At 43.5% G+C, this 26,208-nt stretch overlaps 1 protein-coding gene across 1 annotated transcript in view; it reads left to right on the top strand.

The window, feature by feature from the left end:
• Nucleotides 1-26,208, top strand: part of LOC126227755 (poly [ADP-ribose] polymerase tankyrase-1-like) — a 220,188-nt gene that overhangs the window by 38,624 nt on the left and 155,356 nt on the right. The window contains exon 2 of the mRNA XM_049942242.1: nt 6,152-6,588. Coding sequence (XP_049798199.1) covers nt 6,163-6,588 — 426 coding nt within the window. The 5' untranslated portion in view covers nt 6,152-6,162. The remainder of the gene's footprint in view (nt 1-6,151; nt 6,589-26,208) is intronic.

The raw sequence follows: 26,208 nt of genomic DNA, 5'->3' as shown, positions 1-26,208 counted from the left end.
CATTCTGGGTGTTCACAAATTTTTAAATTCAGATGAATATGAAAGTGTCAATTCAACAGCATCTGCTGCATAGCAGTTACGCTTATCAACATGCGTCTTCAACTTCAGCCGGCGATTTCAGCGATAATAATAATAATATGCATATCTTGTCCGAAAAAAGAAAGAGAAGTTTTTGTGGAATTTTGTTGTTTTGTACATAATTAAATGCAATTTTTGAGAAGAACGAAATAATGTTTAAGCTTTCACTACTCTCCATTTCGCATTTTTGTGTAAGTGGGAGTTTCAGTGCATTTTTTATCTTGTCAGACAAACGTAAAACATCCCTAATACATGTATTAGTTACTGAATTAACTTCCGGGTTGAAAATCAGGCATTCTTAAATTACACTCAACTTACACAAAACTTTGTTAAATGTTCGTTTGTAGTCACGGTTATTTGATTTCGTCACTCTCTCAGACAACGGATCTGGTCTGGGTGGTGCTAATTCCTTTGCGGTTAACTTTTCCCGGTAATTTCCTTTTCTTCTAACTACAGATTCCACAGAGTTCAGGTCGACAATGCACAGGAAAGCTGATTCCTGCACAGGAAGCAACCGACTCCAGACACAAACTGCCATTTGCGGACATCAGTAAGTTCAGGTAGTACGATCTACCGACAAGGTCACTCGACTAGAATACAAATGAGGTGCTGACAACCATAAAGGCCAAACGTACACCGTCTTTGATCCCACATTTTAGTGAGGAACCAGTGAGACAGCTTTTTCGGAATGTTGATATGTACGTACAATGTGGGCTTACAGTACTGATAAAACAGACCCGCCGTAAGATCAACAGATGTCAGAAGTGCTGTGTCGTCCGAACAATACACAGCCAGGGCCAAAGCACCACAGGGGCAAAGATGCGATGTGGAGCGAGTGCCGTAGAGACTCTCCATTCGCGCGAATTCCACCACCGCCACGGGTGACGGTGACGATGAAGATATCGACTTCGCCAATGCCAATGACCAGACAAGGGACAGAAGCCCACTCAGAAGAGCAGGTCTCACCCACGTGGTTATAGATCATCGCCCGGGGCTGGCGCAGAGAGGGAACATCGTTTAGTGAACTCTTAGAAATTAAGAGACAATTATCGTAAATTGCATTGCTATGTACTTTGAAGTTTACCTACAATTATTTGCACTTAGCCATTGAGGGACTTTTTTGCCTTTTATTACAAGCAGTGTTGCAGATTTAATCATTCAACAAGTCACAAAGGTAATTAAACGTTTTTAACTCATTTGTGTGACTTTGTTACTACACTACCTGCCATTAAAATTGCTACACCAAGAAGAAATGCAGATGATAAACGGGTATTCATTGGAGAAATATATTACACTAGAACTGACATATGATTACACTTTCACGCAATTTGGGTGCATAGATCCTGAGAAATCACTACCCAGAACAACCACTTCTGGCCGTAATGGTTCAAATGGCTCTGAGCACTATGGGACTCAACTACTGTGGTCATTAGTCCCCTAGAACTGAGAACTACTTAAACCTAACTAACCTAAGGACATCACAAACATCCATGCCCGAGGCAGGATTCGAACCTGCGACCGTAGCAGTCGCACGGTTCCGGACTGCGCGCCTAGAACCGCGAGACCACCGCGGCCGGCTCTGGCCGTAATAACGGCCCTGATACGCCTGGGCACTGAGTCAAACAGAGCTTGGATGGCGTGTACAGGTACAACACGATACCACAGGTACAACACGATACCACAGGTACAACACGATACCACAGTTCATCAGGACTAGTAACTGGCGTATTGTGACGAGCCAGTTGCTCGGCCACCATTGACCAGACGTTTTCAGTTGGTGAGAGATCTGGAGAATGTGCTGGCCAGGGCAGCAGTCGAACATTTTCTGCATCCAGAAAAGCCCGTACAGGACCTACAACATGCGGTCGTGCATTATCCTGCTGAAATGTAGGGTTTCGCAGGGATCGAATGAAGGGTAGAGCCACGGGTCGTAACACATCTGAAATGTAACGTGCACTGTTCAAAGTGCCGTCAGTGCGAACAAGAGGTGACCGAAACGTGTAACCCCATACCATCACGCCGGGTGATACGCCAGTATGGCGATGACGAATGCACGCTTCCAATGTGCGTTGACCTCGATGTCGCCAAACATGGATGCGAACATCACGATGCTGTAAACAGAACCTGGATTCATCCGAAAAAATGACGTTTTGCCATTCGTGCACCCAGGTTCGTCGTTGAGTACACCATCGCAGCCGCTCCTGTCTATGATGCAGAGTCAAGGGTAACCGCAGCCTCGGTCTCCGAGCTGATAGTCCGTGCTGCTGCAAACGTCGTCGAACTGTTCGTGCAGATGGTTGTTGTCTTGCAAACGTCCGCATCTGTTGACTCAGGGATCGAGACGTGGTTGCACGATCCGTTACCGCCGTGCGGATAAGATGCCTGTCATCTCGACTGCTAGTGATAAGATTCCGTGGGGATCCAGCACGGCGTTCCGTATTACCCTCCCAACCCACCGATTCCATATTCTGCTAACAGTCATTGGATCTCGACAAACGCGAGCAGCAACGTCGCGATACGATAAACCGCAATCGCGATAGGCTACAATCCGATCTTTATCAAAGTCGGAAACGTGATGGTACGCAATTCTCCTCCTTACGAGGCATCAGAACAACGTTTCACCAGGCAACGCCGGTCAACTGCTGTTTCTGTATGAGAAATCGGTTGGAAACTTTCCTCATGTCAGCACGTTGTAGGTGTTGCCACCTGCGCCAACCTTGTGTGAATGCTCTAAAAAGCTAATGATTTGCATATCACAGCATCTTCTTTCTGTGGGTTAAATTTCGCTTCTGTAGCACATCTTCGTGGTGTAGCAATTTTAATGGGCAGTAGTGTAATTTGTTGGAGATTTGCAGAACCTTCGTTCTCTTGTCCTGTTACCTGACCCTGGGGTATAGCGGCGTAACAGCGGCAGGGAGGAATTGTCTTACCAGTGTACTGCACCATGGGCTGTGCCGTGAGCCCACGAGCTCGGCCTGCCGTAACAGCGGTGGCAACTCGGCCTCCACAGCAATAGCGACGAGGCCTTCACTTAACTGGTGACGGGAGTCTACAAAAAGAAGCGTAAATAAATGCTAGATTGTCACAATCGACGATGGTGTGCTTTACGGTTCTCGGCGCCACAATTGATTACTGTATGATACAATCCAAAACTTACTCAGAATGCCACAAAATAGGTTTTTCTGTCAGTATAAATATCACATACTGATGTCCGATCTAACTTTACTATGTAGTGAGTGAATTGGCATATCTAAGGAATGTGCTAGCACCTGGTGGCATTGACGTAAACTTGTATGGTAAAGGCTAGCTGTGCATGCCATGATCTGTGCACATTGCTCATCGACTCTGTATGTATGTGGAGCAAAAGCTCCTTAAAATTGGCCCAACCGATGGTGTGCTCGCGACCCTGATGCCAGATTTTACCAACACAGCACAATAGATTCAGTGCGACATATTTCAGATTACCGCCTCCAGATTACATTTAACAGCATTCGAAGAAAAGTAACCAATAAATCCGCTAGGTGTCAAAAGTTAGGTGTTAACGTGTACTTTTACTCTTGCACAACAGCTGATATTGTGTTGTTCAAGATCTGTAGCTGTACACCTGTGGCATCTACCTGAAACAGAAGCATATCACAGTGTTGTAACTTACTTGGTAACGGGTTACATTTGCCAGCTGTTTGTTGCTTGTCACAGGTCTACGTGCACCTGAGGGTATTGCATAAATGGTTCAAATGGCTCTGAGCACTATGGGACTTAACATCTGTGGTCATCAGTCCCCTAGAACTTAGAACTACTTAAATCTAACTAACCTAAGGACATCACACACATCCATGCCCGAGGCAGGATTCGAACCTGCGACCGTAGCAGTCGCGTGGTTCCGGGCTGTGCGCCTAGAACCGCTAGACCACGGTATTGCATAAGGGCAAAGCCCTGATCACTGACGACTTGTTTCAGAACTATATACTTATATGGAAATGGTGTCTGTTCTTTCGGACAGACACCATTGATGACCTGCAGCCGCCTAGAACGAAATTAGAATGATACTGTTTCGGACATGTCCAAAAGAACAGACACCGTATCCGTATAAATATATAGTTGTGGCAATACCGGCCATGACCTTTTTCTTCTGTGCGGATGCACACACATTCGTCGAAATCTTATGGGACTTGGTTAGAATGCCTTCCACGAGTCATGAGTGTGTTGGGGTGGCACGCTACGTACGTAGTGTGTGGACATACAAGGTGAGAATGTGGGTCTCACAGGGACCGTGCAAGGGATAAGTCCCTGCAGTCGCGCTATCCTCTGTGCCCTCGGTGGCACAGATGGATCACACACCGTCTGACTTGTGCCGCGACCAGCGAGTGCTGGCTACTGACCCAGCGCATGCTGGCATTGCTCTTGCGGCAATTGCCGGAGTCTATCTCCCCGGATGATACACTGCGCCCCGACGGCGTATACTTTCCATCAACCAGGACGAACGCCGTTGGCTGGCTAAAAGGCGTGGCCCTTTACTACATATTTTGTGAAGCTCCCAAAGGCCCACTCGACTTTTGTCCCTATTGATGACGACATGTGCAGCTTTCAGCCGCCACCCGAAGTACAGAACCCGTTTCGCAAATTATTTAGCTTCATTATTTACGGATCCTCCTGCTCACTGCGGCGTTCCGGGTATGAGACGCTGAAAATGAAGAAAAATCCTCGAGCATATTGATCCTCTACGGACGGATTATGGGGGAACCCCTCCCAACAGACGAGAAGACGACTCGGACGCTCGGCTACGGCGGTTGTAGGATCCTTTTTGTAATGAAACCAAAAGAAATCCAAAAATACAAAAAAATTAAAAATGTTACAAAAAAATTTTAAAAAAGGAAAAATTAAATAAATAAATAAATAAAACAACATAGACCAACCCACTACATCCTCTTCCTGGTGATGGCCAGGCTTCGGGTGTTGACCCCTGCCCTACCCGTCATCTTGCTCTTGCAGCGGTTTGTCCCAGCTATCTTGTCCACCCAAAATATCTCTGGAACAATAACAGCTATTGGAAAACGACTTTCGCCGGTATCAATGTAGGGCTGGGGCCCATGAATGTACATATTTGGAATCATTCTAAAACGAAAGCACATGTGTTTTTTAACACAAATTTATGTTTTTTTTAAATGGACCTCCTATATTTTTTCTTCAGCAATCCATAGCATGACAAAGTACATACACAATGGCGTTGATTGCATCGCAATATTCCCATTACATCCCGAGATATTGAGACGCGAAGTTGACGCTTGAAACACCCGGCATGCGCTGCTAGCGCACGTCCTGAGGCTCAGGCGTGAACCCCATGCTGCCCATAATCGCGATGTCATTGACAAGTAAGTGTCCCTCTTGATAAGTATGGAGGTGTGATTACACATGTCAATCACATCGCGATTACGGGCAGCATGGGGTTCACGCCTGAGCCTCAGGAAGTGCGCTAGCAGCGCATGTCGGGTGTTTCAAGCGTCAGCTTCGCGTCAGTATCTCGGGATGTAATGGGAATATTGCGATGCAATCAACGCCATTGGGTATGTGCTTTGTCATGCTATGGATTGCTGAAGAAAAAATATAGGAGGTACGTTTAAAAAAACAAAGTTTGTGTTAAAAAACACATATGCTTTCGTTTTAGAATGTTTCCAAATATGTACATTCATGGGCCCCAGCCCTACATTGATACCGGTGAAAGTCGTTTTCCAATAGCTGTTATTGTTCCACAGATATTTTGGGTGGACAAGATAGCTGGGACACCCTGGATATAAACACCGTCGATGTCTGGTAAGTGGAGAGTGGTTCGAATCTCTCTTACAGGAAACCTTTTCTTACTTTTATTCAAGTTCTATTTTTTGTCAAGTAGAAATTATAATGAACAAATATTGAATTAAAATTTTCTAAAAAAAAAATGTATAGAGCATGTGCCATGTAAGTAGGAGATCCCAAGTTCGAGTCCCGGTCGGGGCACACATTTTCACCTGTCCCCGTCGATATATATCAACGCCCGTCGGCAGCTGACGGTATTAATATGATTCTAATTTTGTTTCAGAACCGTCCACAATGGCAGCTGCCAACGAGATGCAGGAGGCTGCGGCCGCAGGCAGGGGGGACAGTGAGGAGGTGACGCCGGTGGCGGGCGACACGCGTCTCCAGGCAGGCGGGAGCTCCTTGTTCGCAGCCACGTTCCAGCACGACACGCCGGAGGCCAGTGGCAGAGAGGTCGCGGTCCCCGACGTGGAGGGTCCAGCACTCCGGGAGCTGCCGGCCTACGTGTATTCCCTCCGGGCCCCCCGGCTGTCTAGTATGGCCGCTCTACCGGCAGCTGCGGACACCGACTGTGTCCCCGGGCTGAAGGGAGACTGTGAGCGGGAGCTGGCCGCTCAGCTGACAGTGGAGAACGCGACAGCCACAGCGGTGCTGGCAGTCGGGCACTCGTGTCTCAGCCTCACAGAGGCCGCTGTCGCCTTCATAAAGGCCAACTTGCAAGTGTTAGCCACACAGGGCTGGGCCGATGCAGTCCTCAACCACCCTGATGAAGTGGCCGAAGTGAGTCGGCTGCTCGGTGAGCCGTCGCCAGAATACAGGTAAGCACGGCGTAACATGAAACTTCCTGGCAGATTAAAACTGTGTGCCGGACCGAGACTCGAACTCGGGCAAGTGCTCTACCGACTGAGCTACCCGAGCACGACTCACGCCCCGTCCTCACAGCTTTAGTTCTGCCAGTAACTCGTCTCCTACCTTACAAACTTTACAGAGGCTCTACTGCGAACCTTGCAGAACTAGCACTACTGGAAGAAAGGATATTGCGGAGATATGGCTTAGCCACAGCCTGGGGTATGTTCCCGGAATGAGATCCTTTCTTCCAGGAGCGCTAGTTCTGCAAGATTCGCAGGAGAGTTTCTGTAAAGTTTGGAAGGTAGGAGACGAGGTACTGGCAGAAGTAAAGCTGTGAGGACGGGGCGTGAGTCGTGCTTGGGTAGCTCAGTCGGTAGAGCACTTGCCTGCGGAAGGCAAAGGTCCCGAGTTCGAGTCTCGGTCCTGCACACAGTTTTAATCTACCAGGAAGTTTCATATCAGCGCACACTCCGCTGCAGAGTGAAAGTCTCATTCTGGCAGCATAATGTGCTCACCCGTTTTATATATATATATATATATATATATATATATACTCTTTTCAACCTGTACTTGGAAAATATGATTGACCAATGCTCATTAGATGACAAAGGAGTAGAAATTGGAGGAAGAAGAGTAGGGTGTTTGTGATTTGCTGATGACATGGTCCTTCTAGCCACAGGGGAAAAAGAGTTACAGGATTTGGTGGACACCATTGCAACTAACGGCAAAAAATATGGAATGAAAATTAACACAAATAAAACAAAAGTATTGGCAATAGGAGGAAATAAGGAAATAAAAATTGTGCTGAATGGAGAAACACTAGAACAGGTGCAAAATTTTAAGTATCTTGGAAGCAGGATAGACACCGACTGGAAGTGCACCACAGAAATTAAAACAAGGATAGCAATGGCAAAAGAGGCGTTTTATAAGAAAAGGAGAATTTTCTGCAGCGGTCTGGACAGAGAACTCAGAAAGAGACTCATAAAATGTCTTGTATGGAGTGTTCTTCTAGATGGCGCTGAAACATGGACTATGAGGAAAAAAGACAGAGAAACGCTGGAGGCTTTTGAGATCTGGACATGGCGGAAGATGCAAAGAATAAGTTGGATGGACAGAGTAAAAAATGAAGAGGTACTGAGAAGAGCGGGAGAGAAAAGACAGTTACTAGATGTAATAAAGAGAAGAAAAAGAAATTGGATTGGGCATATATTAAGAAAGAATGACGGACTTATAAAAACAGTTTTAGTAGGTTATGTAGAAGGGAAAAGGAAGCGAGGAAGGAAGAGATTCCAGATACTGTATGACATGATGGACGGTACAACATACAGCAGCCTTAAGAAGGAAGCAATGGATCGCAGAAAATGGAGAGGCAAAGGACCTGCTAATATAGCAGATAACTGATGATATATATATATATATATATATATATACACTCCTGGAAATTGAAATAAGAACACCGTGAATTCATTGTCCCAGGAAGGGGAAACTTTATTGACACATTCCTGGGGTCAGATACATCACATGATCACACTGACAGAACCACAGGCACATAGACACAGGCAACAGAGCATGCACAATGTCGGCACTAGTACAGTGTATATCCACCTTTCGCAGCAATGCAGGCTGCTATTCTCCCATGGAGACGATCGTAGAGATGCTGGATGTAGTCCTGTGGAACGGCTTGCCATGCCATTTCCACCTGGCGCCTCAGTTGAACCAGCGTTCATGCTGGACGTGCAGACCGCGTGAGACGACGCTTCATCCAGTCCCAAACATGCTCAATGGGGGACAGATCCGGAGATCTTGCTGGCCAGGGTAGTTGACTTACACCTTCTAGAGCACGTTGGGTGGCACAGGATACATGCGGACGTGCATTGTCCTGTTGGAACAGCAAGTTCCCTTGCCGGTCTAGGAATGGTAGAACGATGGGTTCGATGACGGTTTGGATGTACCGTGCACTATTCAGTGTCCCCTCTACGATCACCAGTGGTGTACGGCCAGTGTAGGAGATCGCTCCCCACACCATGATGCCGGGTGTTGGCCCTGTGTGCCTCGGTCGTATGCAGTCCTGATTGTGGCGCTCACCTGCATGGCGCCAAACATGCATACCACCATCATTGGCACCAAGGCAGAAGCGACTCTCATCGCTGAAGACGACACGTCTCCATTCGTCCCTTCACGCCTGTCGCGACACCACTGGAGGCGGGCTGCACGATGTTGGGGCGTGAGCGGAAGACGGCCTAACGGTGTGCGGGACCGTAGCCCAGCTTCACGGAGACGGTTGCGAATGGTCCTCGCCGATACCCCAGGAGCAACAGTGTCCCTAATTTGCTGGGAAGTGGCGGTGCGGTCCCCTACGACACTGCGTAGGATCCTACGGTCTTGGCGTGCATCCGTGCGTCGCTGCGGTCCGGTCCCAGGTCGACGGGCACGTGCACCTTCCGCCGACCACTGGCGACAACATCGATGTACTGTGGAGACCTCACGCCCCACGTGTTGAGCAATTCGGCAGTACGTCCACCCGGACTCCCGCATGCCCACTATACGCCCTCGCTCAAAGTCCGTCAACTGCACATACGGTTCACGCCCACGCTGTCGCGGCATACTACCAGTGTAAAAGACTGCGATGGAGCTCCGTATGCCACGGCAAACTGGCTGACACTGACGGCGGCGGTGCACAAATGCTGCGCAGCTAGCGCCATTCGACGGCCAACACCGCGGTTCCTGGTGTGTCCGCTGTGCCGTGCGTGTGATCATTGCTTGTACAGCCCTCTCGCAGTGTCCGGAGCAAGTATGGTGGGTCTGACACACCGGTGTCAATGTGTTCTTTTTTCCATTTCCAGGAGTGTGTATATATATATATATATATATATATATATATATATATATATATATATATGTGTGTGTGTGTGTGTGTGTGTGTGTGTGTGTGTGTGTGTGTGTTTTATTGTAAATACAAACCCGGGACTGTGAACTGACAGCCTAAATGTGCCGTTAAATCAAAGCCATTTCACTTGCACGAAACTGAAGAGAATGCTGTGTTTCCGAAAACGGATCTTATTCATAAGCAAATAAATAAGCAAACCAATATTTTCACACTCAGTAGACTTGATCAGTGCGAACTGTTCAAGAAAAAAAAACGTAACTGTATAATAAAAGTAATGTCGACCTGTGTAACACTGCAACCTGAAACACACGAAAATTTCTCCACTGACCTACGGCTCTGGTAAAATAAAGAAACTGACAGAACCTACATTGCGCAAAGGAAACGAAACAATCACACATTATGAATCTCACCTGCAAAATGAAGCACTGGCAGAAACAGCAACACAGCAAGACTCAGCAACAGCTAAAAAAATCCTGCTTAAAACTAACTATAGTTGGTCCAGGGAAATTGGGTTGATAATCTTGACAGAGTGTGCCAATGAAACACATGACTTAACAGTGAAATGAATACGCCTAGCTGCAAACAGGCGTTGATATGCCAACGGGGGCAGTTGAAAATGTGTGCCCTGGAGGAACTCGAACCCGGGATCTCCTGCTTACATGGCAGACGCTCTATCCATCTGAGCCACGAAGACACAGAGAATAGTGCGACTGCAGGGACTTATCTTTGACACGCCTACCGTGAGACCTACATTCCCAACTTATTGCGCCGCACTATATTCATAGTGCCCCTGCTCATTAGACTCATTACTCGGGGCTTTTTGCCAATTCCCGTAGGAGTTCGGGCACTGTTTGTGCATCTGCACAGAAGAAGATGGTCAAATGGCCGGTGAGCCTTAACTATATACCAGGTGATCAAAAAGTCAGTATAAATTTGAGAACTTAATAAACCACGGAATAATGTAGATAGGTAAAAATTGACACACATACTTGGAATGACATGGGGTTTTATTAGAACCAAAAGAAAAACGAAGTTCACAAAATATCCGACAGATGGCGCTGGACAGCAAAACGTCAGTTACTGCACATGACAATCGTGTATAAAAAGAGCTGCAATGAGAGAATCAGTTGCGCCAGCAGTTGACGTTGACGTTGATGTTGATGTTGACGTTACCTGTAAAGGCGCTTTTAGTGAAGCTGTATTATCAGAATGGGGAATGTGCTAGTTCAGATCATATCGCTATAGGAAGGGGATTCGAACGGGTGAAGGTCCGTCGACAAATGCAGCTGTCGCGAGAATAATCTCGAAGTTCGAGGCCACGGGTTGTTTAGACGATAGACCCCGTAGTGGCCGACCGAGCACAAGGCGTAATGTTGCTGAGACAGTTCAGGAAGAAATGGAGACTCTAGCGGGTTCGTCTATGCACGGGGAAGTCAGCGCTCGTGCAGTCGCACGACGCACCGGCATTCCATACACTACTGTTTGGTTGGCACTGAGGCGGACCCTCCGATGCTATCCGTACAAAATCCATCGGCATCGTGAACTGTTACCTGGCGATTTAGTGAAGCGGAGGGCATTTGCGGTGTGGGCGTTTCAAAAGATGGCGGAAGATGACGATTGGTTGAGTAACGTGTTGTGGACCGACGAAGCATTTCATGCTCCGAGAGTCTGTCACCTCCCACATCTGCAGAATTTGGGCTACCGAAAATCCTAGAACTATTTTGGAAACTCCATTATACGACGAGAAAGTCACGGTATGGGTTGGATTTACCACATCTACAGTTATCGGGCCTTTTTTCTTCGAGGAAATGCATGATTCTGGTTTTGTAACTGCTACCGTGACGAGTGAGAGGTACGCCGATATGTTACAGAATCGCATCATCCCTAGCCTGGATGATAAACACCTGCTGGAATGTACGGTGTTTATGCAGGATGGCGCTCCACCCCATATTCCTAGACGCTTGAAAGATCTCTTGCGCGCGTCGTTTGGCTATGATCGTGTGCTCAGCCGCCAGTTTCGTCATTCTTGGCCTCCCAGGTCCCCAGACCTCAGTCCGTGCGATTATTGCCATTGGGGTTATCTGAAGTCGCAAGTGTATCGTGATCGACCGACATCTCTAGGGAAGCTGAAAGACAACATCCGACGCCAATGCCTCACCATAACTCCGGACATGCTTTACAGTGCTGTTCACAACATTATTCCTCGACTACAGCTATTGTTGAGGAATGATGGTGGACATATTGAGCATTTCCTGTAAAGAACTTCATCTTTGCTTTGTCTTACTTTGTTATGCTAATTATTGCTATTCTGATCAGATGAAGCGCCATCTGTCGGACATTTTTTGAACTTATGTATATTTTTGGTTCTAATAAAACCCCATGTCATTCCAAGCATGTGTGTCAATTTGTACCTCTCTATCTACATTATTCCGTGATTTATTCCGTTTTCAAATTTATACTGATTTTTGATCACCCTGTATACACGACTTAACCTTTAAGTACAGAAATTTCAGTTAGGAGGGAACCGGCAAAAAAAAAAAAAAAAAAAAAATCCAATTATGAACTCTAATATGAAAATTAATTTAATCTAATAACTTCCATGGTACTGTAAATTAAGTCAGAAGATCAATCAATAGAATAATTATCAAACACTAGACTGGGACGATGGAGAAGTGGAACAACAACACAAGTCTAGAAAAATAAAAATAAACCTTTTATCTCATCAAATAATACCTTGTTCTTCATTTCAAAACTTTTTTTATGTCCGTTTGCTATCCACCCTTTGTTCTGAGTCATCATTCCTCCTCTTAATAAATCTCCAGTTCACACAGGTCCAAAAGTGTGTCCATGCATTACACTGCACACTTAACGAATCACGCAGATATCCACTACTGACTTTCAAAGATTCTACGACTCCACTGTGCTACCATCGCAGACACAGATACCGTTGCTTTACAACTATTTCTCTGACCATAATTTTTCAAATACATCATTTTCCTTTACAAATATTAACACATTCTATGTTGTTGTTGTGTCTTCAGTCCAGAGACTGCTCTGATGCAGCTCCCCATGCTACTCTATCCTGTGTAAGCTTCTTCATCTCCCAGTACCTACTGCAACCCACATCCTTCTGAATCTGTTTAGTGTATTCATCTCTTTGCCTCCCTCCAATACTAAATTGGTGATCCCTTGATGCCTCAGAACATATCCTACCAACCGATCCCTCGTTCTAGTCAAGTTGTGCCACAAATTTCTCTTCTCTCCAATTCTATTCAATACCTCCTCATTAGTTATGTGATCTACCAATCTAAGCTTCAGCATTCTTCTGTAGCACCACATTTCGAAAGTTTCTATTCTCTTCCTGTCTAAACTATTTATCGTCCACGTATCACTTCCATACATGGCTACACTCCATACAAATACTTTCAGAAACGACTTCCTGACACTTAAATCTATAATCGAAGTTAACAAATTTCTTTTCTTCAGAAACGCTTTCCTTGCCATTGCCGGTCTACATTTTATATCCTCTCTACTTCGACCATCATCAGTTATTTTGCTCCCCAAATAGCAAAACTCCTTTACTACTTTAAGTGTCTCATTTCCTAATCTAATTCCCTCAGCATCACCCGATTTAATTCGACCACATTCCATATCCTCGTTTTGCTTTTGTTGATGTTCATCTTATATCCTCCTTTCAAGACACTGCCCATTCCGTTCAGTTGCTCTTCTAGGTCCTTTGCTGTCTCTGACAGAATTACAATGTCGTTGGCGAAACTCAAAGTTTTTGTTTCTTCTCCATGGATTTTAATTCCTACTCCGAATTTTTCTTTCGTTTTCTTTACTGCTTGCTCAATATACAGATTGAATAACATCAGGGAGAGGCTACAACCCTGTCTCACTCCCTTCCCAACCACTGCTTCCCTTACATGCGCCTGGACTCTTATAATTGCCATCTGGTTTCTGTACAATTTGTAAATAGCCTTTCGCTCCCTGTATTTTACCCCTACCACCTTCAGAAATTGAAAGAGAGTATTCCAGTCAACATTGTCAAAAGCTTTCTCTAAATCTACAGATGCAGAGAAACGCAGGTTTCCTTAATCTATTCAATAACGTCATCAAAAAATAGCCACCTTGCACCATTCTCCAAGGTAATTAGAAGAAACCGTAACTTTACGTAAGAAAATAAGGCTGAAAATTAGATTTACTAGAAAAACTTCAAATTTATAAACATCCTGTTAGAGAGACGGTAACATTTTGAACTATCAGTTGCAATACGCGAGTGAGCACTCCCTTGCTGGCTTTAAAATACCGCTCGCGGACACGTAAGACGTGTTTACCGATCTCCGCTAACATCGGCGAATGCGCACCGTTTTCTTCAAAATATTTTTTTCTCTATTGTTGAGCTACTGACATTTCATATTACTGGGTTTCGTTTTTCGTGGCTTTTTCATCACATGTTCCTACAGTTGGCATTCCGAAAAGAAAAACTGAATTAGTACAGTTAAGCAGAAGATTCTCATTTTTTTATGTTGTACCTTTATCCATTTTATTCTTTCCTCCACTTTTCCGAAACAGAAGCAATTTTTTCTAATAGAATTCTTATCTTCCCCACATTACATTTACGTGCAGTCTCACTCTGCTGCATACATGTTTCACAGATAATTTTGTATTTAATGCATACCTCTAAGAGTATTGCTTATCACTAGTCTTCTATAAGAGAATGTCACTTTGCTTTAATGTAAAATTACGTTAATTGCTACCAACAAGATGCAGTATATACCGCCTGCTGCATTCCAATTTTTCTTTATTGCTTAAGCTTCAGTAGTGTTAAGCGTAAGTTTCTCTTTTTAGTGACGTTGTCTTTGCTCCTTACCCATGTATTTTTAACAGTGGTGCTTTGTAAATAGAACTCTCTTCTGCACGCTGAATTTACATACAGTATTACTCTGTCAGCAAATGTGTTATAGATTTTATGCGTAATGTATATCTGTAAATTTATCGCTTGTTAGTAGCCTGGTAGTGGAAATTTTCATTCTTACTTTAATGTAAAATGCTGTTACTGAACGCAATCCAAGCGTACTTCTTACGCACATGTACTTAGCACCCTCCGCACCCCAAATTTTCCTCATCGATTGAGCCTGTACTTGTGAACAGTTGACCTTTCTCTGAAATGCTGAATACTTAGGTTACCAAATATTTTATCCTTTGGACTCACGTTATAATTTTATATAGACAAGAGCCTTTACCAATGGGCGAATACATTTGTGCATTTATTCTGACATACGCTGAATTTATTCTGGCTGCTGTCCCTAAGCCATGGTATGTGATGTTTCTCGTTTTCACATCAATTATGTATTAGGCAATAGCCGCTCAGCTTCAGCTAATGTAATTTACCACCCTGTGGTGTAACTATTGAGTACACTTACCTTACAAATATTTCGCGATTATTGATATTTTGTTAGATACGTAAAAATAGTTTGTAACCTTTTGTATACGTTTATAGGACCGACTTATTCTGAAGAAGATTTTTTAGAAATATCGTAACCTGGACCAAGGGCTAAATAAACCTTTGGTTTGAAACTCGGTGGCTGATTTTTTTCCCACCTCTTCTACTCTTAATGATGTACAACAGATTCTTGTTGTTACTGATGACATAAGATCATTCTCTGCCCAATACTTCACACCCTTTTGGTGCATTCTTCACACCCTGCCCTCCCAATCTTAAATTGATTTACTTTTAAAATGCTGCAGATGCGTAAAATATTTAACTGTTCCAATATAAGCACAATTTCACATCATACATTAATACAATGCTTTTTTGTTGTATGCTTAACATCAATTCCTCTTAGAATTCAGCATTCACGCCGCCTGTATGCACATTAATAGGAAGCTCAGAAAACAGCTTACACTCCACAGTATCATAAATTGCAAACATTCATCACACACACACACACACACACACACACACACACACACACACACACACACACACACACCGCCACCACCACCACCACCACCACCACCACCATTATGTCGTAGGGATGGTAGAAGATCGAAAAAGTAAATGTAATTGGCCACACTAGATTTAGTCGTGCTCAGTGAAGTGAAAGACGAATAACGGAATATATGAACAGGATGAGAGAGTTGTATCATGAAAGGTTAGGTATGAATCGGAAGATAGGGCAAACAGTGAGTTATTGTGAACAGTCCAGTGATTTGTCATCACAATCTCCAAACTGATGTCAACAATAATGCAGCATCACGTGCGGAAGGTTTAGTGACAGGACGAGTATATGACAACAATGAACAGCTAACTTCGTGTATAAAAAGCGATGAATATATAATAATCACGCGGTATTGGAATGCTGCAGTAAGGGAAAGTTTGAACACAGAGCATTGCAATCTCTCTCTCCCTATTGTGTTTATCCATCATGCCATTGAAATCTCCGTCTTTCCCTGTTGTTTTTACCCTCCACAGCTCCCTGAAGTACCATACAATTACAATCTGTCTTCCCCTGTTTATTATCCTTTACAGCTTTCTGTAGTACAGTGCAAGTTATTCGCTGATGTCTTTGCACAAGTCCTATCATCCTATTCCTTTTTCATGTCACTGTTTTCCACATATTGCTGTTCTCAGCTATTCTGCAGAGAACTTACAGTTCCTCTCTTACGAATTCACCTAATTTTCAAAGTCCTTCTATAGCACCCCATTTTGAATGCACTCATTCTCTTCTTTCCATGTTTTCCCCACAATTCGTGATTCATTTTCATACAATACTGTGTTCCAAACGTACATTCTCAGATATTTCTTCCCCAAATTAAGACTTAGAGGCCTTGTTTTTCGATGAATGTCCTATTTTCCTGTGCTACATTACTGTTTGTAACAACTTCGCTTCGTCTCTTATGTCTGTTTGCTTCCAGTGTAGTAGAATCCCCTCAATTCGTCTACTTTGTGGCCACTAATTTTAATGTAAAATTTGCCACCAATGTTATTTCTCCTACTGCCAATACTTCACTTTTCCTTTCGTTTATAAATCCTAATCCTGTGATGATTAAAGTGTTCATTCCACTTAACACCTCTTATAATTCTTTCGCTCTTTCGTGGTACACAGCAATGGCATCAGCGAATCGTATCAGCGGAAACCTTTCCCTTAGGATTTTAATTCCATTCCTGGAACTTTCTTCTGTTCCACCATCGATCATTGATGTTCACTTTAAACAACTGGGAAGAACCACTGCATCCCTGTCCTGCACTTTTTTAATCACGGTACTTCATTCTTCCGTTCTTATTTTTCCCCTGTTGATTATAGTGCATACAATATTGTATATTGCCTGACTTTCCATATATCTTACAATTAGGTTTTTTTTGAGAATGTCATATGTGTTGCACCATTTTACATTCTCAAAGGCTTTTTAAATGTCGACAAATAAAATGAAGGTTCCTTGCTTTTTAACTCTTGCCTCCATGTCGTATCTACCTCTCTGGGTGTTTTACCTTTCCTAAACCCAAACTCGTTATCCTCTACTAGATTTTTAGCTTTCTTGTCCATTCTTCTGTATATTGTTGTCAGTAATTCCTATACATGAGCTGTTCAGCTCATTGTGCCAAACATGTCGCTTCTGGAGCGTCAGGATGATATTTTTCTGAAAGTTATGTTTCCAATTCGTCTTCCATTTCTCCGTCTATCATGTCATCCAATAGTTTCTCCCCCTCATAGAGGTGTCCAATGTACTATTTCCATCCATCCTTTCTCTTCTCTGCGTATACTAATGGAATTCCTTTCTATTATTAGTTTGTTGAAACCCTCACTTTTAATTTCACAAAAGGTTGTTTCGAGTTTGCTTTGTGCTGAAACTGCCCTTCCTACTTATTTTTCGATTTCATCTAATTTTTCCTTCATCTATTTTGCTTTATTTGTCGTGACCTACCTATAGATTTCATTCCTTAGCGGGTTATACCACTGTTTTCTTGTCTTTTCGTGAATATTGTTATATTTTCTTATTTTGTCAATCAATTTCAGTGGACTTCACATTCGCCAGCATTTCTTCAGTTCCTTTTCTTGTACCTGCCGTCTCCTGTGATTTCTCCTTTTAGAGAAGTCCACTCTTGTTCGATTGAATTTCTAGTTTCGGTATTCGTTGTCGCATTATCTTAAGTTTCGTTGAACTTCCGATTCGCGTTTTACTCCTCACTACTGTAGAGTCCCATTCATTTGCAAACTGAATCCTCTTGACGGTTTCGTTAAGCTTCAGTTCACTCATTATCACAATAAAAATGTCATCAGAGTCTACATCTCCTCCCACATATTCCTCACCATTCAGTATCTGATTTCAGAATCTGTCTGGCCATGATGTAATCCAACAGGTATTCTCCTCCGTCTCCAGGCCTTTGCCAAGTATACCTCCAACTCTACGAACAGCCCAAAACACTGAAGCACTGAACAGTTCATATGGATGTCCCAGTGTATAGAATGTAGACTTCCGGTACCTGCACCATCCTGAAAATCTGTTGGAATGGAGCAGTGGGGGGGGGGGGGGGGGTGTCTCGAATGAGCTGCTAATTTTAATTAGTAGTTAGTAATTAGCAGAGTAGGTCCCAGAAAATGCACTTCAGTGATGAGAGTATGTGGTAAGTTATCATAATTAAATTTCACTGATCGTTACCATTGCTGTTACTGTCCAATATCATTATGACACACAAAAAGAAAATGGCGTATGGCATCGTTGACCGGGAGGCCCCCTCCAGGGAATTTCGGCCGCCAAGTGCAAGTCTTATTTCATTCGACGCCACATTGGGCGACTTGCGCACCGGTGATGTGGATGAAATGATAACAGAACAGCCAGTCCACGAGTGGAGAAAATCTCCAACCCGGCCAAGAATCCAACCCGGGCCCACTTAAATGGGAGGTAAGCACAGTACCACCCATCTAAGCAGGCGAGCTGACACTCAAAAATCTCTGTATCTATGAATAAAATATGAATGAGTCACAGACGTGGTAGTAGCACTGTGTAGGGGGGTATGAACTGTAATAACGTAGGCTCAGTCATGGGTCTAGTGGGTGGTAGACTTAGATTTATTGGTAGAATACTAGGGAAATGAAATCAGTCTACAAAGGCGACTCCTTGCAATCACTTGTGTAGCCCATCCTACAATATGGCTCAAGTATGCAGGACCCATACTAATACGGCTAACCGGAGGTGTTGAATGTATACAGAGCACGGTAGTATGAAAGGTCACAGGTCTGTTTCATCTATGGGGAAGTGTGAAACTAAATTGGCAGACTCCTGAGGATAGTTTGTGTCTTTCCTGAGCAAGCCTACTTACAGAGTTTATAGATCCGGCTTTAAACTATAATACTGAGAATATACTCCAGTCTTCTATGTACCACTGCAGTAGGGATCTTGAAGAAAAGATTAATCACCACACACACACACACACACACACACTTAAAAAATGACTTCTCAAACTCCAAACGTGAACGAAATGGGAAAAACCATAAGTGGTACACTGGGATGTACCCTCTGCCACGCGCTCCACACTGATTGGCAAGGTATACATGTAGATGTAGGTGAAGCATACCAAAGCCTCTGATTCCACATGTTAGGGAGTGATTCACTCACAGTTCTATGCTGTTTCAACTGGACTTTCACACAGGTCTGCTTTCTGTGGTCTACAATGAAATACCATCATAGTTAGCAGGCCCAGATCTAGGGGGAAAGGGTGGGCAAGCCAGAGAATCTGCCCCAGGCGGCAATTTCATAGGGCGCCAAATTCATAATTTTGAAGAAAAGAAAGCCTTGTTTCACAAACCACCTGGCAGCCAGCTCATGTCGGTCTATCGATTATTTGTATGATTTTAAAACATATCGCTGTTGGTTTTCGAACACATTCTAAGTTGATTTCTGAACGAATAATGATTTTTGAATGTGTGCATAGTGTACATGATTCTCTGCCAGGGGAATCCCAGTCGCATATAGAACTAAGAAAACTGTCCCGCATACAAAAGGGGACGGTGCTACACGAGCTGAGCCGAATAAACCCGAACGGTTAAATGCCAGTCGCGGTTTATGTGGGTGACTGACTTACGAATGATCAGCTTTGTTGTAATTACTTGCGAAATCCATAAATTCAGACTACCATAGTGGAGATGAACGACTAATGGGAATTACAGGTAAGAGAGGTTTCATATTAATCCTCAGTGTTTCGATGAAAATGAAATTTTGGAAGAAAATTTTTACCAGGTCGCTACACCACTAAGAACCGCTTGAACAGTCCCCGGTAAGCGTCCGCTTAAGTTCTGTTCTCGAAATAGCGCGGAAAACACGTTGTACGAACGCGTAATAACACCTAACTGGAGAATAAACGTAGATTAACTGAACTGGTGATTCTGGCAGGATTGGTGAAGTTCACCGGAGAATACGTTTTGATGGTGGTAGCAATAGTTATCGAATTACTGACAAGATTGATTGTCAGAACGAGAAAGGGGAAGAAATGGGGACATCACACACATTATATGGAAGAATATAACGATTCAAAATTAATATAAAAAATTCCGTACAACTACTTTTCGATCTCATGCTTGAGAAACAGGAGCGTTTGAACGAAATGTGAAACAGTTTCCTAACTTAAAACTTTTTGCCTGTAGTAGTCCTATTAGGCATTTAGTATTTTGGAACAATGTCTTGAAAGGAGGATATAAGACGAACATCAACAAAACCAAAACTATTATAATGGAATATAGTTGAATCAAATCAGGTCATGTTGAGGAACTAGATTAGGAGATGACAAAGTAGTAGATGAGTTTTGCTATTTGGGGAGCAAAATAACTGATGATGGTCGAAGTACAGAGGATGTAAAATGTAGGCTGGCAATGGCAAGGAAAGCTTTTTTGAAAAAGAGAAATTTGTTAACATTGAGTATAGATTTAAGTGCCAGGAAGTGTTTTCTGAAAGTATTTGTATGGAGTGTAGCCATGATGGAAGTGAAATATGTACGATAAATAGTTTGGAAAGGAAGAGAATAGAAGCTTTCCAAATGCAGTGTTACAGAAGAATGCTGAAGATTATATGGGTAGAACACATAACTAATGAGGAAGTATTGAATAGAATTGGGAGAAGAGGAATTTGTGGCACAGCTCGACCAGAAGAAGGGATCTGTTAGAAGGACACCTTCTGAAGTATCAAGGGATCACCAATTTAGTATCTGAGGGCAGTGTGGAGGGTAAAAATGGTAGGAGACAGAGAGATGAATACACTAAGTAGATCTGGATGTAGATTGCAGTAGGTACTGGGAGGTGAAGCAGCTTGCACAGGGTAGAGTAGCATGGAGAGCTGCAGCAAACTGGTCTCAGAACTGAAGACGACGACAACAACAACAGCAATATTGGTACTTTGTGAACTATATTCTGCCATGATATTTATGTAAATGAGTTATTTATGTAAATGAGTTGTACAAAAATTACTATTTGTGCCAAAACAGTCTCACGTATTTGGCGTGTATTACAATTGCTGCAATATTTGAAATGTCTATTTCGTTTTTTCTAGCATACAGTGCCAAAATATATGTACTCATATCGGAAACCATATCAGTCTTTCGTACTATTGATATCAACAGGCTTTTTTGTATTAGACAACGACATTTTGATTTACCACGTGGCAAACCTTTGCCGAAATTTGATGAGGTAATAATTCCTTTCGTAGAAAGGAAAGCATGCCATGTAAAGCTGCAGCAAGATGAGAGAGAGAAAAAGATGTTGGGACCTACAGATTGAAAAAATGTGTACTGTCTTGCTTGTATCTCGTCTTTACTGGTTTTACATTTCCCGTATTTATTTTTGTCACACAAAACAGAGAGTTATTAGATAATAGGTAACAAAGAGTGCAAATTTCTCTGAAGAGTTCGTATTCTCCCGGTTACAGATAACCTCATCCAGTGTTACTTTTGAGTTTTTTAAGGGGGGCACGATATCAAACCTGCCGACAGGGAGCTGGAGAGGCTCCACACGACATTTTAATTTCCACTGTCCTGCATAGATGTCTGATGGATTTCATTATAAAATATACACGTCTGAACTCCGCTGCGTGAATACAGTGACGTGCAGTAGAAGAATGCTGTGTGAAGAGGCGTGGCATTACACTTTGGCATACTTAAGACCAAATAACATATTTTACATTTCCTCGAACATATGTGTTTGATATATAAAAGCTCTTCAGAAAGATGTGCGCTACCAAATGAACATATTTTTAAAAATTGGTTTTTTAATATTTGACGTCCCGACTCAAACGCTTGGAGAGGGGGGGATGGGGGCGATGGCAACTATAAAGTTTCAAGCTTTTGCCCCAGTTCCGAAATATCATAGATCCGGGGCTAATTGCTAGTACCCTAAATCAGACTGGTTTCACGTGAGTCAGTGTACACACCAGAAACAGCCAATGGAGCAGCACAACCTCCACCATGGCCACACCTAGTAAAGCACTCTGGCGATCAGAACAACTTCCAGGTTATAAAACGGTGTATAGTCGTTCGTAATTCACGTTTTCAATCTCGTCATTGCATAGAAAAGGATAGGGAATGTAAAATGTAAATCTTCAGAAAGTTGAGATTCATCTTGAGTATATGACACATCTTTGCAGAGATCTATTTTCAGTTGGCAGAGTAACACCACTATCTGTGTCCATTTAACATTTATCGAAAATGAAGTATCTGGAAGCGAATATTAGGTTGATTAGCTGTAATAACTTCATTGACAGAATAAAAAAAGTACATTGTTCCTGTCCACTTGATGTTTGTAGAAATATTGTAATGTTTTATGTAATAGCGCATGCAAGTCACAGTTTGCAGTATCAGAAAATAGCTGTTATGTGCTACAGTGATTATAGTGATCTTGTAATACGAAAGTGATACTATGGATTTCTCAGTACTTGCATCAGTGGTATGAGGTAGACGTTGTGTTCACAAAGCTGATGTCTGCTTAGAGGAAGATTAGATATATAATGATAATCTAGCAAAGTGCATGAAGCATAAATTTAGTCTGAGACCGCAAGTTTTGCAGTACCCAGCAGACATGTGGTGCACAGAAGAATTTAATTACAGGTTTGTGTTTTGTTTGTTTTCGTGTGTGCGTTTGTTTGTTTTCGTGTGTGCGTTTGTTTGTTTTCGTGTGTGCATTTGTTTGTTTTCGTGTGTGTGTGTGTGTGTGTGTGTGTGTGTGTGTGTGTGTGTGTGTATGTGTGTTTGTTTTCGTGTTAGTGTTTGTTTTCGTGTGTGTGTGTGTGTGTGTGTGTGTGTGTGTGTGTGTGTGTGTGTGTTTGTTGGTGGTTTTCCTACTGTTTCGAACCAATTCATGTTTTGTGTGAAGGAGAAACTTTTTCTATGGCTATGGGGAGGCTATGTTACGAAATTTGGCAGTAACTGGACTGAAATCTTTTGGCTCCTTCTAGGGAAAATGTTTAAATACATGGAGAGGTGATTTGTTTGACGTGTTACTGACAATAGTTTTAGGAGGATTGCTGCACACACAGATAACTAGTATCTGTAGTATGAAGCATCTGTTTCAGTAGAGGTCAACGACTGGTTAGCAATAGCGCTTTAAGGTCGAATAAACTGACTTCTAGATAACAAGGAGAAGCACAGTTTCTTGAGAGACTGATAAGGGAATTTTTAATGGAAAAGGGATGAAGACTTTGATCGTAGGGTAGAACAGAATCTCTGTACCTTAATATAAACGGTGTTGGACACTCTTTTCTACTGTCTAAGGTGATTATATCTGCATTCAGAACTGTTCGAGTTTTTTGTGTGTGATGGGTTTCTTCATTAGGTGAGTGTTTTTGTAGTAAACTCTGGGAATATTTCTGTTTGTTTCAGACGCCTTCCCGGAAAGGAGTGTGGCAGGAGGCTGATCGAGGCAGCTAAGGAGGGGGCAGTGGAGGAGTTGAGGGCGCTTCTGGCGGCAGGTGGGAATGTGGAGGCGAGGGACGAGGACATGTGGACTGCCCTGCACTGGGCGGCAGTGAGGGGACACGAGAATGTGGTGAGGTGTCTGGTGGAGGGTGGGGCGGACGTCGAAACCAGAGACAGCAGGGGGAACACACCCATGCACTGGGCTGCATACCGCGGCCACGCGGCTGTGGTGCGGCTACTGGCCGCCTCCTCTGGTGACCCCAACGCCAAGGACGAGTACCGGTGGACGCCGTTGCACTATGCAGCGAGGCAGGGCCACGCAGAGGTGGCGGCTGTGCTGCTCGATGTGGGGGCCGACAGAGAGGCCTGGGATGATCACGGACAGATACCTCTGTACCTAGCCATGCAGTACAGAGAGCAGCAGCTTGCAGATATGCTATCATGAAGCATGCAGTCCAAAAAATTCTTTTGCTATAACATTTAAACACATCTCTACATTTATTTTGTATAATTTTTCAATAAAGAATGTAAAAAATTAATTCTCCAGCCACTCATTTACATCCACATTTAAGTAGTACATGAAGGTACTCTATTAGCACCGTGTGGGAACTAAGGTTCTGGAAAACGAATTGAAAATACAAGACACTACCTCTGTTCATAAGAAAAAAACTCAAATGCATTTCTAGGCTAAGCTTTGCAGACGTCAACAAGTACTGAAAAATAAACACTGCAAATGAAGATAACTACTGCATGGTATGTGGTAACTGACAAGTACAGGCTGTTTCGAAAAGGGCTTTACAATTTTAAAAACTCATATAAATTTATTGAAAGAAGATGCAGAGCAGAGTTTAGTGTTACTTTGTGGGAGAACACATTAAGTTTTCTTAACCTTAAACTAACATCCCTTTGGAAGTAAATTTCTTCCCAAACTCGCTGTAGAATTCCAGGTGTAACTTGATCAGTGGCAGCCTAAATTTTTGCTCTAAGTCCAGGTAGAGAAGCCAGCACAGGTAGTACAAACACGATAACCTTCATGAATCCCCATAGAAATGTCGAGTGGTATAAGGTCTGGGGGACGTGGTGGGCCATGCATTTGGCGAATCGCGACCAATCCATTGACTTGGAAAGCGGTCACTGAGAAAATCCCGGACATCAGCTGGGTAGTGGGGTGTTGCACCATCTTGTAGGCTTACTAGGAGGATCTTTTGCGTACATGAAAGGGAAATAATGGTCGAGGAAATAACGCTCGCCGACTTCGATTATTCAAACCAAAACACACAGCTAGCACTCTCTGGTCCAACGAAGGCAGCCATCTTTAACGCAACTGGCTCTACTGCTCCGTACAGTGCGATTCGGCACTAGCGAGCTACGAGAGACAAAACTTGATGTATTTCCCTACCAATTGACACTACAATCACCTCTGTAGGTACTATGAATTAATATGAATTTTCAAAGTTGTAAAGACCTTTCTGAAACAGCATGTATATCAGGCTGGCTTATATACTGCTACAATATGTGATCAAAAGTATCCGGACACCTGGCTGAAAATGACTTACAAGTTCGTGGCGCCCTACATCGGTAATACTGGAATTCAGTATGGTGTTGTCCCACCCTTAGGCTTGACGACAGCTTCCATTCTCGCAGGCATACTTCAATCAGCTGCTGGAAGGTTTCTTGGGGAATGGCAGCCCATTCTTCACGGAGTGCTGCACAGAGGAGAGGTATCGATGTCGGTCGGTGAGGCCTGGCACGAAGTCGGCGTTCCAAAACATCCCGAAGGTGTTCTGCAGGATTCAGATCAGGACTCTGTGCAGGCCAGACCATGGATTATGCCAGGCCGTGCATTATGAACGGGTGCTTGATCGTGTTGAAAGATGCAATCTCCATCCCCGAATTGATCTTCAACAGTGGGAAGCAAGAAGGTGCTTAAAACATCAATTGGCCTGTACTGTGAATAGTGCCACACAAAACAACAAGGGGTGCAAGCCCCCTCCATGAAAAATACCATAACACCACCGACACCGAATTTTACTGTTGGCACTACACACCCACACCCTGCCACCTGATCGCCACATTGTGTACCGGGATTCGTCACACCACACAACGTTTTTACACTGTTCAGTCGTCCAGTTTTTACGCTCCTTACACCAAGTGAGGCGTCGTTTGGCATTTACCGGCGTGATGGGTGGTTTATGACCAGCCGAACGACCATAAAATCAAAGATTTCTCACCTCATGCCTAACTGTCATAGTACTTGCAGTGGATCCTGATGCTGTTTGTAATTCCTGTGTGATGGTCTGGGTAGACGTCTGCCTATTACACCTTACGACCCTCTTCAACTGTCGGTGGTCCCTGTCAGTCAACAGACGAGGTCGACCTGTACACATTTGTGCTGTACGTGTCCCTTCACGTTTCCATTTCACTATCACATAGGAAACAGTGGATCTAGGGATATTCATGATTGTAGGAATCTCGCATACAGACGTATGACACAAGTGACACCCAGTCAACTGACCACGTTTGAAGTCCATGAGTTCCTCCCCCATTCTGCTCGCTTACGATGTCTAATGACTACTGAGGTCCCTGATATGGAGTACCTGGCAGTAGGTGGCAGCACAATGAACGTAATATGAAAAACATCTGTTTTTGTTGGTGTCCGGATACTTTTGATCATTTTGTGTACGTGAAACCACTGATAATCGCA

This window comes from Schistocerca nitens, unplaced genomic scaffold (genome assembly GCF_023898315.1).
Source record: "Schistocerca nitens isolate TAMUIC-IGC-003100 unplaced genomic scaffold, iqSchNite1.1 HiC_scaffold_340, whole genome shotgun sequence".
NCBI classification, from domain to species: Eukaryota; Metazoa; Arthropoda; class Insecta; order Orthoptera; family Acrididae; genus Schistocerca; species Schistocerca nitens.
Note: the sequence above shows the minus strand (reverse complement) of the source record. Positions and strands in the feature narration are given on the sequence as shown.